The sequence below is a fragment of the Lissotriton vulgaris genome, chromosome 6 (genome assembly GCF_964263255.1).
Source record: "Lissotriton vulgaris chromosome 6, aLisVul1.2, whole genome shotgun sequence".
NCBI lineage: Eukaryota > Metazoa > Chordata > Amphibia > Caudata > Salamandridae > Lissotriton > Lissotriton vulgaris.
The window spans coordinates 286,971,006-286,990,269 of record NC_141694.1 but is presented as its reverse complement, the minus strand read 5'-3'; the positions used below and the strand labels follow the sequence as shown (position 1 = coordinate 286,990,269).

The window sequence follows — 19,264 nt, the reverse complement described above, 5'->3', positions numbered from 1 at the left end:
ACAGGGAGGAACGCGTTCGCTCTATCACGCGAATCGCAGAAGATCTGGAACTGGCTTGTACTACATGGAATCACGCTCAAAGCGGACTATGTACCTGGCAAGGACAATACCATCGCGGACGCCCTGAGCAGGCAAAGATCCCTCTCCCACGAGTGGGAACTGAGCGAAAGCGCACTGACTCACGTCTTCTCTCAATGGGGAGTCCCAGGAATCGACCTGTTTGCCACCAAGGGGAACGCCAAATGCCCAAACTACGCAAGCTGGCATCCCCATCAAGGGTCACTGGGAAATGCTTTTTCCATCGGTTGGTTCAGCGTGTTTGCGTACGCTTTTCCTCCGTTTCCGATGATCCCGAGGCTCCTCAGAAAGATGAAGGCGGAGCCCTGTACCCTGATCCTGATTGCCCCGTTCTGGCCGAGACAACACTGGTTCTCGGATCTGCTTCGACTCTCCATCAGGACACCGATTCGTCTGCAACAACACCCGAACCTCCTGACGATGTCCAACGGGCAGGTACAACACCCGAACCTGCAATCGCTCAAGTTATCGGCCTGGCTCCTGAGCACAGAGAGTTCTGTAGCCTGAATATCCCGCAGGAATGCAGAGATGTATTGGCAAAAGCGAGAGCAGACAGTACCAACAAAACCTACTCTCTCAAATGGAGAAGATTCTGCCTTTGGTGTTCAGAACAGGGCCTGCGACCACTGCATGTCACACCCGAGCAGATACTGCCATACCTCCTGCAGTTGGCACAGTCAGGACTGGCACATGCATCCATAAAAGTTCACCTGGCGGCTATCTCAAGGTTCACCAGAACTTTCACAGGACCTTCTCTGTGGTCCTGTAGACTAGTCAAACAATTCCTAAAGGGACTTTATAGGTCCTTCCCGAGGCCTCGGAAGGTCCCTCCGACATGGCATCTCAACCTTGTCCTCAACCAACTCATGAGGCATCCTTTTGAGCCCATTCATCGAGCATCCATCAAGTACATCTCATGGAAAACGGCGCTCTTGCTCGCTTTAACATCTGCCAGGAGAGTAAGCGAGCTACAGGCTCTGTCCATTCAGGAACCATATATGCAGTTCAGACAGGACAGAGTGGTACTGAGACCGAACCCTAAATTCATACCAAAAGTGCCTTCGGACTTTCATCTCAATGAACCGATAGTCCTTCGGTCTTTCTTTGCGAACCCTTCCACCGCAGCAGAAAGAGCACTACATTCTTTGGATCTCAAGAGATGTCTAAAGTTCTACCTAGATAAAACTAAGACTTTCAGAAAATCTTCACAACTGTTTGTGGCATACAGCAGACCGAGAATGGGTCTGCCTCTCACGAAACAAAGCATCTCGAGGTGGATCTCATCAGCGATTACATTCTGCCATGACAAGGCCGGACGGCCTTTGAACGATCATGTTACTGCACATTCCACCAGGGCGATGTCCACATCAGCAGCACTGTTCGCTGGAGTGCCGATCTTGGACATATGCAGAGCGGCGACCTGGAAGTCACCGCACACTTTCTCCAGACACTACTGCCTGGATATCGAACTTCAGAAGGATGCAGCAGTGGGCCAGGCGGTGCTTCACCATCTCTTTCAGTGAGGTGAGCCTTCCTACATCCCGCCATCCAAGTATGCACATTCCTTGTTCTTGTGATATTCTGCTTATGCTATCATTCCCATGTTATATGATATGTGTATTGTCTAACATGACTGCAGGGCAGCTTTGCGTCACAAATGTGCATATCTTATTGCTAACTACTCTGATTCAGGCATGTGAATCTATGAAAGACACCCCTAATACTGGATAAGAAATGCGTTACTTACCTGTAACAGCAGTTATCCAGTATTGGTGTCTTTCATAGATTCACATGCAACCCTCCCGCCTCCCCTGAAAGGACTCACATCCCTCTCTACCAATATTACGCCTACCTAGCTGGGTGCGTACGAAAATCTGAGGGAATGAGGCTCCTCCCAGGAAGGTTCTAGAGGGAGGTCGGAGCTGATTGGCTGACTATGAGAGTTTGGTCCTTTTTGCATAAGGACAAGGAAAGGCTGCTAAGGGGAGACCCTTAGGCCTATTTTCTCTATGTATGTCTGTGAGACATTACTTTTTTATGTACCGGAGGCTCCCGTCTCGACGACGGGGAATGATTCAGGCATGTGAATCTATGAAAGACACCAATACTGGATAACTGCTGTTACAGGTAAGTAACGCATTTCTAATCGTTTCCTAAAAGACAAAGCATATAGGTAAATAACAAATCCTATAGGTCTTTATGTATGTGTGTGAAGAATGATGTAAGTGACTACCTGTGCATATGATGTAGGTGTGTAGAGATCACCAATGTCCTGTTCCTTCCACAATGCAGGGATAAATAGAAAAACCTATGCTGGAAACACCCTATGAAATAAGTATCTATATGAATCCAATTCTATAGTATATGTAACACTCTTACATCAGAAGACTTCTGTAGGTACCTTAGGGAAGGATGTCAATGTTCTCCTGTTGTCTACACAAGAGAAGGGATAGGGTTGTAGAACTGTATATACTCTGTGAGACAAGATGCAACACACCAATGTTATATGAGTACCTACACCAAGGATCTCAGATAAGGAAGATTTACACAACTCTATTACCTGTGTGAGGGGTCTTTTGAATTTCAAAAACAATTCCGGAACCTCAGCAAACCCAGAGTCCAATATAGAAAGTAAATAGGGAGCGAACACTCCATCCAAACAAACTACTAAGTATACAAAATATACCCTAAATACACGTTCCAGAACTCGGAGCCGGTACGTAGAATCAGTACTAAGAACAAACGGTAAGCGCCGTACGAAAAGTCTAGCTAAACGCCAGATCGGGGAAATTCAATACCTGAATAGGCAAGGCGAACAGGAGCTACAAGGAACTGGAGTGCCGCTAACCGAACCCGACGAGGAACCGCAACGCCACCACCGTGACCCGGAAGCAAATGGACTTCAATACCCGGAAGGAACGCGAAGCGCTCTACCAACAGCAAGGAAGGATCTTTTGCTTGCCGTACGCATGCGCCAATCTCCGCGCATGCGCTTTGCGTGTCACTGACGCTTTGCCAACCATTCGTGTTGTGCAAAACGCCAACCACGTCTCTGCCACTAGTACAGGCACGATAGTATACCCCTCCTAAACTCCCTCCTACCGGTTTGGGCTTTCCGGGGTACCGTCTGTGAAACATACGCAACAGCCGTGGCGCATGTACTTGGCTAGCAGGCTCCCAACTGAGCTCCTCAACACCATAATCCTTCCAATGAATCAAATACTGTAACCTGCCCCTACTTCTACGGGAATCAATGACAGCTTCCACCTCGTATTCCTCTTCATCATCATCAACAACAACAGGGGTAGGGGCCAATGGAAGACGAGTACCTGGCTCAACAGGTTTCAAGAGCGAGACGTGAAAAACAGGGTGTATCTTCATGGACTGAGGTAGTTCAAGCTTTAAAGCAACAGGGTTCACTATCTTGGGCACAGGGAAGGGACCTATATATTTAGGTTGAAATTGACATGCCCCTCTCAATGCAATGTGTCTGGTTGACAACCATACCTTATCCCCTATCTGATACGTGGGTTCAGGTGTCCTGTGTGTGTCCGCCCCTTTTTTGTACAGTGTTTTGGCTTTATCAAGATTATCATGGATGGAATTGTGTACTACTTGTAAATGCTGGACCAATGCCGACACTGCTGGAATGTCACAAGAAGTCGAAAGAGGAATAGGTAGTACTCTTGGATGAAACCCATGAGATCCATAAAAAGGGATGAACAAAGTAGAGAAGTGATGGCTGTTATTGTAAGACAATTCTGCCAACCAAATAATTTCATCCCAATCCTGATTAGACTGGATACATTGGCATCTCACAAATTGCTCAAGACTTTGGTTTACACGTTCTGTTTGTCCATCTGTCTGTGGATGGTGGCTGGATGACAAACGAACGTCCACCTGTAGCAGTTTACATAATTGTCTCCAACTTAGATATCAATTGTGTACCCCTATCGGTTATCAAAACAAAGGGTATTCCGTGTAATCTGATAATGTGTTGTAGAAACACCTGTGCTAACTTCACCGAAGTAGGGAGACCTGGCAGAGGAATAAAATGGGCAGTCTTGGTGAATGAGTCAACCACCACCAACAGGGTAGTGTTCCCCTTGCTAGTGCGTGGTAACTCCACAATGAAGTCCATGGACACAGTGTGCCATGGCCCCGGGGGCGTAGGAATAGGACAAAGAAGACCAACAGGTTTGATATGGGACGCTTTTCCCTGGGCACAGACATGGCACGTCTTAACATTCTGTACATCTTGTGAAAGATTAGGCCACCAACCATAACGTTTCACCATTTCTATCGTTCTTTTATATCCTGGATGACCGGCTGTTCCCTGAGTGTGACACCAATGTAACACCTTTTGTCGTTGTTGAGTAGTGAGAATATACAGACTCCCCTGTACATAATATAACCCTTGTCTATACTGGGTGTCATGGGTTCTAAGATACTCAAGAATGTTAGGAGTCTGTTGAGCTTCCTTAACCTCATTCATGAACTTTTCTTCGGCCGTGATAACCCCTACTATCCTGTTGGTGTCTAAGATGGTGGGGGATCCTCTGATGAGGGAGAGGGCTCAAATCCAATGCGAGAAAGGGCATCTGCCTTCCCATTCTTTTTGCCTGCTCTGAAGTGAATCTCAACATCATACCCACTAAAGAATTGGGTCCATCTCAGTTGCCTCATGGATAGTGCTTTAGTAGTCTTAAGGTATTGCAGGTTTCTATGATCTGTTATGATAGTAACAGTGTATCGTGTACCCAACAGATACGGCCTCCATTCTTCAAGTACCTTCTTTATTGCAAGTAGTTCACGTTCTCCAATGACATAGTTGGTTTCAGGAGCAGTAAGCTTGTGAGAATAAAAGGCCACTGGATTTAATTCTCCTGTTTCGGGATGGACTTGTGATAGCACACCTCCCACTGCGATTTGTGATTAATCTACTTCAACTATAAAGGGACTTTGTTGATCAGGATGTTGGAGAATTGGGGCACTCTTGAAGGCCTTCTTTAAGGTGTTAAAGGCCCTTTCCGCTTCAGAAGACCACACAAAAGGGATGCCTTTCCGTAATAGCTTTGTAATGGGAGTCACAATTTCAGAGAAGTGGTTGATAAAGCGCCTATAAAAATTGGCGAATCCTATGAATCGTTGTACTTCCTTAACTGTCATAGGTGAGGGCCATTGTATTACTGCTTGAACCTTAAGGCGATCCATCTCCAGCCCATGTGATGATATTACGTATCCCAAAAATGCAACCTGTGTTCTATGGAAAAAGCATTTGTCTAGTTTGCAAAATAAAAGGTTGTCCATTAGTTTTTGTAAAACAGATTGAACGTGGATAACGTGGTCTTCTAGGGTGGCCGAATAGATTAGTAAATCATCAATATAGGCGATGACCCATTTATCCAACAGGTCCTTCAACACATCATTAATGAAGTATTGAAAGGCTGAGGGTGCATTGCACAAGCCGAATGGCATCACCAGATACTCAAATAATCTGAACTTTGTGCAAAACGCCGTCTTCCACTCATCGCCCTCTCTTACTCATCGCCCTCTCTTACTCATCGCCCTCTCTTACTCATCGCCCTCTCTTACTCATCGCCCTCTTACTCATCGCCCTCTCTTACTCATCGCCCTCTCTTACTCATCGCCCTCTCTTACTCATCGCCCTCTCTTACTCATCGCCCTCTCTTACTCATCGCCCTCTCTTACTCATCGCCCTCTCTTACTTCATCGCCCTCTCTTACTTCATCGCCCTCTCTTACTCATCGCCCTCTCTTACTCATCGCCCTCTCTTACTCATCGCCCTCTCTTACTCATCGCCCTCTCTTACTCATCGCCCTCTCTTACTCATCGCCCTCTCTTACTCGTACAAGATGGTATGCCCCTCGTAGATCTAACTTAGTGAAGTATTTGGCAGTTTTCACCTGATCTAGCAAGGAGGAGATGAGTTGAAGAGGGTATCTGTTCTTAATGGTAACCGCATTAAGGGAGCGATAATCGAAACGGCATCGCAATCCCCCTTCCCTTTTCGGAACGAAGAAGAGAGCAGATGAGGCTGGGGACCTAGAAACTCGAATGAACCTGAGGTCCAACATTTTATCCAGATATTCTCTTAGATATACATTTTCTTTTTCAGTTAAAGCGTAAACTCTGCTAGTTGGTATTCGAGCCCCTGCCTGCAAATCTATGCGGCAGTCATATACCCTATGAGGGGGCAGACTTGTAGCTTCTTTAGCATCAAATATTGACTGAAACATCAGATACTCTTCGGGTAAGGCGGTATCAGGTTGATCTATGTCAAAGTCATTGATAGTGGCATTTACAACGAGTCTATCTGGTGTTGGATTGAGAATCGTGGTACCAATCCTTTCCTGCTTAATATCCATGTTCTGGCCTTCCTTAACGTTCATGTGTTCTTTACATGATAAAGAATCAAAGAGCATTGTACCCTTTTGCCAATCAATGGACGGGTTATGTAATCTTAGCCAGGGAAGACCTAATACTACCGGAAATTGAGGTGACATAATAAGGTCAAACTGAATTGATTCTCTATGGAGGTCTGCTAATGTCATCATAATGGTAATGGTAGTATGTGTGATCGGACCTGACTTTAAAGAACTCCCGTCTATGGTGAGCACTTCTTCTACAACCTCTTTTCGGAGTATAGAAAGATTACAGTCTTGAGCCCAGTTGTAGGTCTATAAAGTTTCCCGAAGCACCGGAGTCAATCATAACTGGTGTTTCCGTTTGATGGTGTTCCCATTGCAACAAAGAAGGTACAAAAAAATGGCCTTGTGTATGAGAGAGGGAGGAGACTATAGATCCGGAATGACCCGATGCCGCAGTCTCTTTTGGCTTCGGGTCCTCTAGTGTTCCGACTTCTTACTTTGTCTCGGTTTAATGGGGCAATCTCTTAGAAAATGCCCTGCCTTACCACAATATAGACACAATTTCTGGTCCCTTCTTCTCTGTTTTTCTGCTTCACTTAATGGACCTTTAACACTTCCGATTTGCATGGGTTCAGTACTGTCAGAACTGGGTACCGAACCTGACTCTGTTTCCGTTTTCTTTTCTCTATAGAAGGTTCTGTTAAAATCAAACCTTGTCTTATCCTTCTTCCTTTCTCCCAATCTGTGGTCTAATTTTACCACTAAATCAATTAATTCAGGGCAAGTATCTGGGCGATCAACTACATGGGCCAAGGCATCCTTTAACTCTTCACGTAGCCCTTAATAAAATAAGGCGCTACGCTTTTCCCTTGGCCAGTCTGCTTCAGCAACTAGTCTATTAAAGGTTGCTATATATGTAGGCAGATCTTTAGTACCCTGTCGTAGATTCAATAATTCAGTATCCGCAGCATGGGTGAAGGAATGTTTATCAAACAGCTTGCGCAGTTCGCTCTTGAAGGATTCATAATCCAATAATAATGGATCATTCCTTTCGATCAGTGGGATAGCCCAATTGGCGGCCGAACTCCCTAAATAAGAAATCATAAAAGCAACCTTAGCTTGATCTGTTGGGAAACATGTTTTACACATGAAATGTAATTGGTATTGGCTTATGAATGCAGCGCACTTCGTAGGGTCTCCTGTGAATCTTTCAGGAGGGGCTAACTGTATTGGGGGTGAAGGAGTAACTACTTGTATAACCGGATTCTGTGAACTAGAAGCTCCTACCACTCCGTCTCTGTCAAGTCTATCTAACCGACTGGCTAATGCTTGGGTTTCTAGTTGGAGGTTTCCCATCATGTTGGCTAAATCCCCTAGCGTCACGTCCATGGTGCTTGGGCGGCAAATATATAAGGCTTCGCGTTCTGTCAAGCTTGTAAATGTGGTTGCCTCGGAAACACCATGGAATTGAAGCACAGTCCACAACTCCCCCTCACCGGTTCACTCTGCTCCAATTTATATATATATACTGGTAGCATTAAGTGATGCCCGTGTGGGGAAAGCAGGGAAACAAAACAAGGTAAGGAGGGGAAACACAGAGTCTTCATATACAGTATTTAGGGTCGTCTGCTTGCGGGACAGGGAATCTTCTGGTAATTGTTTCCTAAAAGACAAAGCATATAGGTAAATAACAAATCCTATAGGTCTTTATGTATGTGTGTGAAAAATGATGTAGATGACTACCTGTGCATATGATGTAGGTGTGTAGAGATCACCAATGTCCTGTTCCTTCCACAATGCAGGGATAAATAGAAAAACCTATGCTGGAAACACCCTATGAAATAAGTATCTATATGAATCCAATTTTATAGTATATGTAACACTCTTACATCAGAAGACTTCTGTAGGTACCTTAGGGAAGGATGTCAATGTTCTCCTGTTGTCTTCACAAGAGAAGGGATAGGGTTGTAGAACTGTATATACTCTGTGAGACAAGATGCAACACACCAATGTTATATGAGTACCTACACCAAGGATCTCAGATAAGGAAGATTTACACAACTCTATTACCTGTGTGGGGGGTCTTCCGAATTTCAAAAACAATTCCGGAACCTCAGCAAACCCAGAGTCCAATATAGAAAGTAAATAGGGAGCGAACACTCCATCCAAACAAACTACTAAGTATACAAAATATACCCTAAATACCAGTTCCAGAACTCTGAGCCGGTATGTAGAATCAGAACTAAGAACAAACGGCAAGCGCCGTACGAAAAGTCTAGCTAAACGCCAGATCGGGGAAATTCAATACCTGAATAGGCAAGGCGAACAGGAGCTACAGGGATTCAGAATCAATAAATATAAACTGTGTAGGGTGTTTATTCCAAGCCTTTGTTCTTAAGACTGCAAAGAATTTCCCACCTTTGGTCTTACACTTAAACGTAGGCGGGTTAAGAAGATAAGCTGAGGAAGATCTCATAACACAGTTCTTTTACCTCTGTCTTTGACTTCTAAATGTCAAAATGATAGATAATAAGTTCTCACCTTGGTTTGCCAACTCAATCCTGTGTTCTAGGGGCTTCAATTGCCCTCTGAAGAGGAGCAAAATAAATGGGCTGGTTATCATTCATGTACTACCAGCTAAAATAAATTATAGTCAACAAAGCAGAAATGTGTTGATTGTGATCCCATTATAACATTTTAAAATGCAGAGTTACCAGTGGAATTTGTGGGCTCCACATCAAACTGTTATCCATCAGTCCTCGCTAGAAACCCGTTATTTCTGGTGTGAATTTAAGGAATGGTTTTGATTAATGTCACTGGACTGTTCATTTTTGAGTTTTTGTTGTATGAGTATTTTATAATAGTTATTCTAAATTCCTTTGTTATTTTTTAACATTGCATATGTTGCATGCTGAGTCCCGCAAATTGTGTGCTAGCGCGTGTGTATATGTGCCTGTGTATGTATGTGCCTGTGTATGTATGTGCCTGTGTATGTGCCTGTGTATGTGCTTGTGTGTGCTTGTGTGTATATGTATGTGCCTGTGTATGTGCCTGTGTGTGTGCCTGTGTGCCTGTGCCTGTGCCCGTGCGTGTGCCTGTGCGTGTGTATGTGCGTGTGTATGTGCGTGTGTATGTGCGTGTGTATGTGCGTGTGTATGTGCGTGTGTATGTGCGTGTGTGTGTGTGTGTGTGTGTGTGTGTGTATGTGTATGTTTGTGCATATGTGTGTGCGTGTTAGTGTGTGCATGTTAGTGTGTGCGTTTTTAGTGTTACAATTTATGTTGAAATATGGCTACTGGGAACCGAAAAATGCTTTGGGAGATTAACCTATGTGTAGTGGAAATTGTTCAATGTTAATTATTTTCTCTACTCTGGGAAGAAAAGTATTTATAGTGTTTTTTGTTTTTAGGGAGTGCTCAAGTAGCTCAGACTAAGAATCTTCCAAATGCACCCAAAGCTTTAATTATTGAACCATCCAGAGAACTGGCAGAGCAGACTTTGAACAACGTCAAACAATTTAAAAAACATGTTGCTGATCCTAAACTCAGGTACTATTTAATTTTGAGGTTTTCCTAGTCTGCTTTTGTGTTGCTGGTTTTGCAAAAGCGACCTCCTCGCGTATAATCTAGGCAACCCTTTCTGCATGTTGTATTCTGCCTCAATAACTGTGGACAATTATTTGGTTGAATTCTAATAAAAACAAAATCCTCACTGCTTGTAGAGTACTAACTCAGCTGACAATTATACATCTGGTCATATACTCTGTGCTCTTAAGTTCTTCAATCATTTTCTGTCACTTTCTGCCTGATACCTTAATCATTGCTTATTGTATAATACTTTCTTTGATTGTTGTATGTATTTGTGGAAGCATTGCATGCTTTGCAGTTTTGCCCTTGCCTTGCGTCACTGCTCATCTACCCATCTGTCTGCTGTGCAAAAATGCAGTAAAATATCCACTGCCTTCCTCTTAATTATCCACCAAGTCTGCCCATGGTCCATGTTAGTTTACTCAGTGGAAAGAATTTGTGCTTGTTCATTAATGATATGTGATGTTTGGAGTTTGGCTGGGTGTGCGCCATCTGCGCAGACAAGCACATACAAGGATAAAATGGCAAATGTATTCCTAATTAAGGGCGGTTTCTAACAAGTTGGAAAAGATGGAAAACAAGCACTAAGAGTAACAGTCTCAACTAGCCTAACTTTCCCTATCCTACTGTGCAACTACAGTAACTGATGTAAGTTTAATGACTGTACAAACTGAACTTCAGTTTAGTGTACTTGGATAGGTTAGTGAACATTTACTCATGTTTTGAGATCTGAAAAAGTTTTTCTTTCTTTTTAGGGAGCTTTTGATAATTGGTGGTGTTGCTGCAAAAGACCAACTGTCTGTTCTGGAACAAGGTGTAAGTGAAGTAGGGTTTCTAACGCATTTTGGTGGGTGCAGGGCGTTGATATTTGAGACCTTTTTTTAGTATCATACGGATTCTTGCCTGTTCCTTTAATAACAACTTGCTTTTGCGGGGAGTATGGGGGATGCGGGGGGGTCAGGGCACGCTCACCAATGCTCAAGAAAGGGCATCTTCTTACGTAGTCCCCCTACTTTTTGGTTTTGGTGCACTTTGCCACAGTGTGTTTGTTCTATACCTATACAATGAGATAAAATTGACTACACCCAATTATCTTTTTTAATGATACAAGAAGGCCTTCATAAATGGGTCCAGGGAATGCTCCAGTGAAAGTTAAATGTCACATGCTTGCTGCAATGTTTACATCGTCAAAATGTAGTACTAAAAAAGTATGCCTCTAGGTACACCATTGTGGCCTTTGTTTCTGAAGTTTTAAAAATCTGCAGTAACTTGTAAGAGAAGTTCTTCACCTTCGTGGTGTACTTTGGCTAAATCACCCTACTTTTGCCCAGCACACCAGATGTTAACTTGTGTATAGGCCACATTTATAAAATTAGGGCATGCTAGATGGACTGTTCTTATTGTGTCAATATATATTGATAGGCCTCGCTGGGTATAACATTCTTATTTAGCCTGGAGAAGATTGAATCTTAAGCATTCTTTTTTACTATTTATCAAAATATGGTGAAGATGGGTGTTTGCTATAGAGCTACAGTGGAAAGGCAACTCATAAAATCATTATTTGTGAATCTTGCAAAGTAGTAAACCAGTTCTGCTGTCTTTCTTTCCCTCCATGCCAGTAATTAGCATCATGATGAGTTGTTGAAAGGCGCTCTGCCTAGAAAGGATAAACCAACACCAAGAAACAAAAATGTAGCATCACGCCGAGCCTAGCGAAAGGCCTTGCTTAAGACATGAATATGTGAGGGAGGGCATGGGTTGTAAGAATTATTTTTCAAGGGAACAAGGTCATTCGTGTCTGTTCCCAGAGGGATGACTTCTGATTGCAAATCAGTAAGTGTGGGTGACGCCTCATTTCCATTTGCTGGATCTGGGAGAGAATTTGAAGCTTGGAGACACAACTTCTGCCATTCTGAACATAGGCTTCCTGAAATGTTTGTAGTCAAATTAGATTAAAAGTGCTGGAAATGTATAAGCTTTGTGGGAATTCTGCACAATTTGGCAAAGAAATGCACCAGTTGCTCCTCGGAACACCACTGGGCCTGGAAGATACAGAAGAAGGAAAAAATCTGTGTTATGTTCCTTTAAAGATGCCTAAGGTGCCTCCTACCCCGATCTTGAACCTAGGGATTGGTAGTGATCTCCAAAGGTCTATTCGGGGGAATGGGAATGGGAATGGGGAAGGGGCACAAAACCTAAATAGCTCCGTACTATTTGTGAAAATCAGTTGCCCAGTCAGGAGTTCACTGCACTGTACTACATATACCCCCATTTGAGCCATTGCTGGAAAGGGACATACACTCTAGAAGACTATACCAAGGGCTTCCACTATCCCAAATTAATAACTGAATTCCTCTGACTGTCTCAGCAGCTCCACAACACAGACAATTTGTGTTTACGGTTGCAGTTTTTATTATAATTGTATAATGAACATCATATGTAGACACTGATTTTGAGAAAAGTGACCATTGCGGACCTGAAAATTATTTGTCACTAGGGAATGTTCTATGTCAGTGTTTCCCAAACTGTGGTCCGCGGACCCCCAGGGGTCCGTGACACATTCCCAGGGGGTCCGCAAGCAACAGTTTTAAAAGCACTTCAAAGATCCTTGAATAATCTGTAGTTTTCGGGCAACTATGAAAGTGTCAAGATAACATCCAGTGATTAATGGACCTGCTGGAGAGGGATGCGTGTTTTGTTCAGTATCAGGTTTGACTCATATAAGGTAGCACAGAGGGTTAAAATGCCTGCTGTAAAGAATGTATACCATGCATTTAAAACAAGCATTAGAAATGCAATAGGTCTCGCAGCATTAGAGTTAGTGCTTTTAGAATTGTTAATGTTTTTTTTTGTAAATCTTTAGCATGAGGTTGAGGGTGAGTGAGGGTGAGTGAGGGTGAGGGGTTGAGGGTGAGTGAGGGTGAGGGTGAGGCTGAGGGGTTGAGGGTGAGGGTGAGTGAGGGTGAGTGAGGGGTTGAGGGTGAGTGAGGGTGAGGGGTTGAGGGTGAGTGAGGGTGAGGGGTTGAGGGTGAGTGAGGGGTTGAGGGTGAGTGAGGGGTTGAGGGTGAGTGAGGGGTTGAGGGTGAGTGAGGGGTTGAGGGTGAGTGAGGGTGAGGGTGAGTGAGGGTGAGTGAGGGTGAGTGAGGGTGAGTGAGGGTGAGTGAGGGTGAGTGAGGGTGAGTGAGGGTGAGTGAGGGTGAGTGAGGGTGAGTGAGTGAGGGTGAGTGAGTGAGGGTGAGTGAGGGTGAGTGAGGGTGAGTGAGGGTGAGTGAGGGTGAGTGAGTGAGGGTGAGTGAGTGAGGGTGAGTGAGGGTGAGTGAGGGTGAGTGAGGGTGAGTGAGGGTGAGTGAGGGTGAGTGAGGGTGAGTGTGAGTGGGGGTGAGTGTGGGTGAGTGTGGGTGAGGGGTTGAGGGTGAGTGTGGGTGAGGGGTTGAGGGTGAGTGAGGGTGAGGGGTTGAGGGTGAGTGAGGGTGAGTGAGGGTGAGGGGTTGAGGGTGAGTGAGGGTGAGGGGTTGAGGGTGAGTGAGGGTGAGGGGTTGAGGGTGAGTGAGGGTGGGTGAGGTGTTGAGGGTGAGTGAGGGTGGGTGAGGGTGAGGGGTTGAGGGTGAGTGAGGGTGGGTGAGGGTGAGTGAGTGAGGGGTTGAGGGTGAGGGGTTGAGGGTGAGGGGTTGAGGGTGAGGGGTTGAGGGTGAGGGGTTGAGGGTGAGTGAGGGTGAGGGTGAGTGAGGGTGAGTGAGGGTGAGGGTGGGTGAGGGTGAGTGAGGGTGAGGGAGGTTGAGGGTGGTTGAGTGAGGGTGAGTGAGGGGTTGAGGGTGAGGGGTTGAGGGTGAGCCTGAGGGAGCAGAGAGAACAACCATAACATTGTCTTCCAATAGATATTATTTACAAATTGCTGACATGCTTTTCAGTCTCACAAGTACTATTTGGTTTAATGAGCTGCTCTGCAACAAAGAATGCAAAAGATATTTTTGGGCTCGGCTCGCGAAACAAATTGTGTACCCTTGGGCACATGTTGGAAAATAGCATTATGGAGCACAGGAGTAAATGGTGCAGTAACTTATTGCAGACCCGGTGGGGATTTCCACACATTCCAAGTTCCCGGCCTCACGCTTTGGCAGCTCTTGTAGGAGACGTGCAGAACTGTACAATACACAGTGCCACAGGGGAATCCGACGGGAGCTAGGAGCGCTCTAACATGGCTATGTAGGGAAGAGGTCTCGCTTACCCATGCCAACTCATGGCAGCACTATTAATTTCCCTTTATGAGAACCGAAGCACACAGTCGCGCCTGACCTCGCTTGAAGGTTGTTTTTAATAGTCGTGCAAGTAGCAAAACAACAGCAGCACAACAGAGATGCCCCCGTTCATTATATTTCGCTTATTTTGTCAAAATAACCCTTTTATCGGAAATTGACTATAAAATGTTTTTGTTAAAAAGTGAAAAGGAGGTTTTGACAAGCACGGTAAAATAAAAGAGCGTGGGATATTCCTCAGCTATAGTTACCGACTGGTAATATACACGCGCTCATCAGAAATAGTGCAATTTCGTAGACAACACAACATCAAACATGCATTGATAAAACCAATAGGTTGACCTTTAAATACTGAAAGCAATTATGTGTTCAGACACCCACCTGCACGCAAAGTAGAGATAAGTGGAGAAGTGGGGAGGCACGAAGTGGGATGAGAGTGTAGTTCTAAACAAGCATTGGCAAACTCGAGCTACCTTAAAGTAAAACAAGCCGGAGGGAAGAGAGGGGAGGGGGGAGGAGAAATGCGACACGGCGGGAAGGGGAGGGGGCGGAACGGGGGAGGGGGCGGAGAGGGGAGAGGTGCGACACGGCAGGCAGGAGGAGGGGGGAGGAGAGTAGGGGAGGCACGACCTTGTGCCACATATTTTACATTTAATCACCAAAAGCAAGCCTGAGGGAGCAGAGAGAACAACCATAACATTGTCTTCCAATAGATATTATTTACAAATTGCTGACATGCTTTTCAGTCTCACAAGTACTATTTGGTTTAATGAGCTGCTCTGCAACAAAGAATGCAAAAGATATTTTTGGGCTCGGCTCGCGAAACAAATTGTGTACCCTTGGGCACATGTTGGAAAATAGCATTATGGAGCACAGGAGTAAATGGTGCAGTAACTTATTGCAGACCCGGTGGGGATTTCCACACATTCCAAGTTCCCGGCCTCACGCTTTGGCAGCTCTTGTAGGAGACGTGCAGAACTGTACAATACACAGTGCCACAGGGGAATCCGACGGGAGCTAGGAGCGCTCTAACATACTGGGAAGAAGAAAGTAGACGAGAGATGAGAGAAAGGGGGAGGGGGCAGTCACGGAGGAAAGAACACAGAACGGAGACAGAACAGGTAGAGGACAGAAGCCACAGCAAAGGGGAGGGGGAAGAGAAGAGGGAGAGGGGAAAAGGCACGGTGGAGTGTGAAAAGCAGAAAAAAATGTGTGACATAGAACGATGACACGAGAAGGAACAGCGGAGGAAAAAGCTGGGTGATATAAACAAGCCTTTCACCGTAACACGGCGGGCAGGGGAGGGGGCGGAGAGGGGAGAGGAGAAATGCGACACGGAGGGAAGGGGAGGGGGCGGAGCGGGGAGGGGGCGGAGAGGGGAGAGGTGCGACACGGCGTTAGACGGAAGGAAGAGAGGGGAGGGGGAGGAGAAAGAGAAATGCGACACGGCGGGAGGGGGCGGAGCGGGGGAGAGGGTGTGTGTGTGTTGTTAGGAGACGGACGTGCACGCGCACGCGCTTTTAAGGTCAATGTGCATGCGCATAAGCTCAATGCGCATGCGCATTGACCTTAAAAGTCACGGGCACTGCAAGGAATCGCCACGATTCCTTGCAGTGTGGATAAAGAGTGGATAACTCGCAATAGTCTCGCTTGCTCGATGCGCATGCGCATCGACAGGCGAGACCTAAAAAAACAGTAGTTTATGTGCATAGCTCAGTGGGTTATTGCTTTTGTCACAGAGTTTCTTTTGTTATTGTGAAGTTTATGAGTTACAATCGTAATCTAGCACCTGAAGCTATGACCTGCCATCAAACAGCTGCATGCAAACTTCTTTTTTTCCCAGTGTTTCATAGTCCTCATTTTGCCAAAAAGGTTTATCTGGGTAGAATTAAACTGTTATAATTAAAGTCAAAGCTAATCCCTAAGTTACATTCTTTGTCGAGATTTTGTGCTTCTCGAGACCAATCACTCTTAAAAAATGCTCACCAGTATAGATGACATGTGAATCCTACACCTTGGAGTCCCCTTTGCCTTATATAACATAACATTTTCTATACACTGATTTACACACATACGATTCATTGTCTCTGTACGTGTGTGATGTAAAGTGCTCAGACACCCTGCACTTGTATGAGAGATGCTATAAAACAAATGAAATACATGTGACAGAGGAGAGGCGCTGTTGGAGAGGGATAGTGAGGGATTCATAAAAGAGCCCCAAAAAGATTGTTCTATTGGTGCATAGTAAGGTCATCATTTACTATGCTTTAAAAGCAAATTCAATATATAATGAAAAATGTGTTGCAGAATGCACCATTTTTTCCCAAATTTCCTTGGTGGGAGAGCCCCCCAAAGTTTGCTTTGCAGTGGCCAGGCTCACTCACTGCACTTAGTACTGGGACTGGTCTGACAACATTTGCCAGGCTGGCTTTGGGTTTCCAGTCTGGCCCTGGCAGGAGCCTCATACTGCGAAATAGAACCAAATACTTAAGTTTGTTGCTGAGATGCAGCACTAACCATCCCATTAAAAGATTTCAATTTTGCTAATTCTTTCTATATAAAATATTAAAATCTTTAGTGATTCGAGTATTTGTTTGGTGTGCACAAGTGTGTGTTTACTTTTTAGGTTTCGACCTGGCGAGGGGCAAAGCCCCTCCCAGATCGAAAACTATTGTCTACAGTAGGGATGTTTGGACCGCCTCTGTCTATCATTGGCTAGCTCCATAAATGGAGGCTAGCCATTGGGAGACAGAGGCTGTCAATCGCGCTTTCTCCAGAAAACGCGATTCGGGGGAGTTTCTGGTGCTATTTTTAAGCCCCGCCCCTTTGTCCCGGGCCGCGCTGTGATTGGCTGCCGGCCCGGGACACCCGTGATGTCATTCCCCGGGCCGCGCTGTGATTGGCTGCCGGCCCGGGACACCCCCGTGACGTCAGCCAATCACAGCACGGCCCGGGACCTGACTTGTTTAATCTCCCACTTTGCTCTCCTAAAATGTTGGCATGTATGAACATATAACATGGAGAGATGCAAGGGATCCATAAAAAACATATATTTGCCTTTGCTAAAACATGGAACGAAAATTAAAACATACAGGGTATCTTTTTGAAGGCGAGATAGCATTAGAGTTGCTATCCCAAACAAGTATAGTATGAACAATGTTTTCATTAAAGAGACGCTCTCCCATTCTCAGAAGTTGTGATGAACCTACGGTCACACTAGGTAAAGACCGCTACCGAGTACTCTGATCAGCCGTTTGGAGCGGGGTGGAGAAAGGCAGCCCATCACTGCTCAGCACTTGGCTCTTAAAAGCGTCTGAGATTCGAAGGATGGTACATGAACCCTCTACTCTAAACTTCTAAACCTTCTCACTCAGTGCCATCTAGCCCGCCCCGCTGTTTCGGTAACCAATGGGTGACGACCATAAGGCTAAGTGCAGAACTCCGCACTGAGTCAAGTTTACCGGTTCATAGATGGCTGGTATTTTCTTCCGGTGCAGCTGGAAGGGTACTTCCGGTTTATTTGCCGCGGCTGTTTGGGACAGCTGTACATTCTTTTTATGTCCCTGATGTGTTAACTATTCACTTGGACATTTGATCTGCCCGTTTCGAAACCGTTTTCCGGTTCCTTACGTTCGCATGGAAGATGGAGGGCACAGAATGCAAAGCGTAGGCGATTGGACACTCTTAACAGACAGCTAGCCCCCGGGCGCATCGCTCTCCAGAGTGACTCCCACGTCCGTCTGTCTGTGCTGCTGTGCTGGGCCAGGGCCAGGTGTAGCAGCCCGGGAGTGACGTCACGCGCCGCTCAGGCAGCGGCACTTCCGGGTTTGAGGAAGGTGGAGGAGGGAGAGAGACGGGGTGCGAGCCAGGGCAGCAGCTGGAGCGGGAGCGTCACAGCGGTCGCTTCTCCCGTAACCCCGCCCGCCAGCTGGGCACACCGGGCATTCGGACGGGCATGGCGGGGCGCCGGCTTATCTGAGAGGCTTTCGGCGCCGGCTGAACGGGCTTCTCCATCTGCCGGGTCTGAGGCGCGATGTGATGACCATGGACTGCCGGATCAAGTGAGTGACAAACAGAGAGGACAGCCTGCAGAACAAGGGGCATGGCATAGAGCTGTGCCAATAGAAGACGGAGTGATATGGGCATATGACGTGAAAGAGCTCTGGGCATTGGAGGGCAGAGAGCAAAGGGTTCTCGGGGGGAGGGGGCGGGCACGAAGTGCCACGGAGGGTGCTGAATGCGGGTAGAGTGGCATACATCGAGTTTTGGCAGGAAAGAGCAGAGAGTGGAGGGCTCGGGAGAGTACAGGAATGTTGCATCATAAGGCATAGGAGATACAGGGCAGAAAGTAAAACGCATGGGAGAGTAGCAATCCATCAGATGCTCAAGCATGGCAGGGCAGAGAATCGAGTGATCTCAGGGCAAGCGTGTGACTAGCAGGGGGTGCAGTGTTACCAAGAGCTTTGACATATGAGGTCAAGCAGTTGTGGACACTGGCATACCAGGACATAGGAGGGGGTCCCACTGCCCAGGACTGTCTGCACTCTTGTGATAAAGTGCTATGCGCAGAGTAATATGAGTTGTGGGATAGTGAAAAGCTCAGGACGGAAAGACCAATGACCCCATGACTCAGGAGTGCTTATGTGTGATTCTTATGTCATACTTCTAGTTGTGCAGAGAAAACTACGAGTCCCAGAATGCTGTTTGCTAACAGCCAATAATGGCGGGCGGTGTTACAGCAGACTGCTGAGGGCCTCATGTTGTGACCGATGTGATTAAGACCCTGGGGGGCCCATGTCCTGCCCTCATTCCTCAAAACATAATTTTGAGAGCTTAGCACATGCCAGGCTTATCAGTACTAGGAAAGATTCACATTTAGTAAAGTCTTCCATTTTGCCCGTTCTTCTATATTTGAAAACACCAACGATCTCACCCGCTGTCTACACATGAGGGA

At 45.9% G+C, this 19,264-nt stretch overlaps 1 protein-coding gene across 1 annotated transcript in view; it reads left to right on the top strand.

Moving 5' to 3' along the window:
* Positions 1-19,264, top strand: part of DDX1 (DEAD-box helicase 1) — a 344,760-nt gene that overhangs the window by 198,994 nt on the left and 126,502 nt on the right. The window contains exons 13-14 of the mRNA XM_086926316.1: positions 9,880-10,018; positions 10,813-10,873. Coding sequence (XP_086782442.1) covers positions 9,880-10,018; positions 10,813-10,873 — 200 coding nt within the window. The remainder of the gene's footprint in view (positions 1-9,879; positions 10,019-10,812; positions 10,874-19,264) is intronic.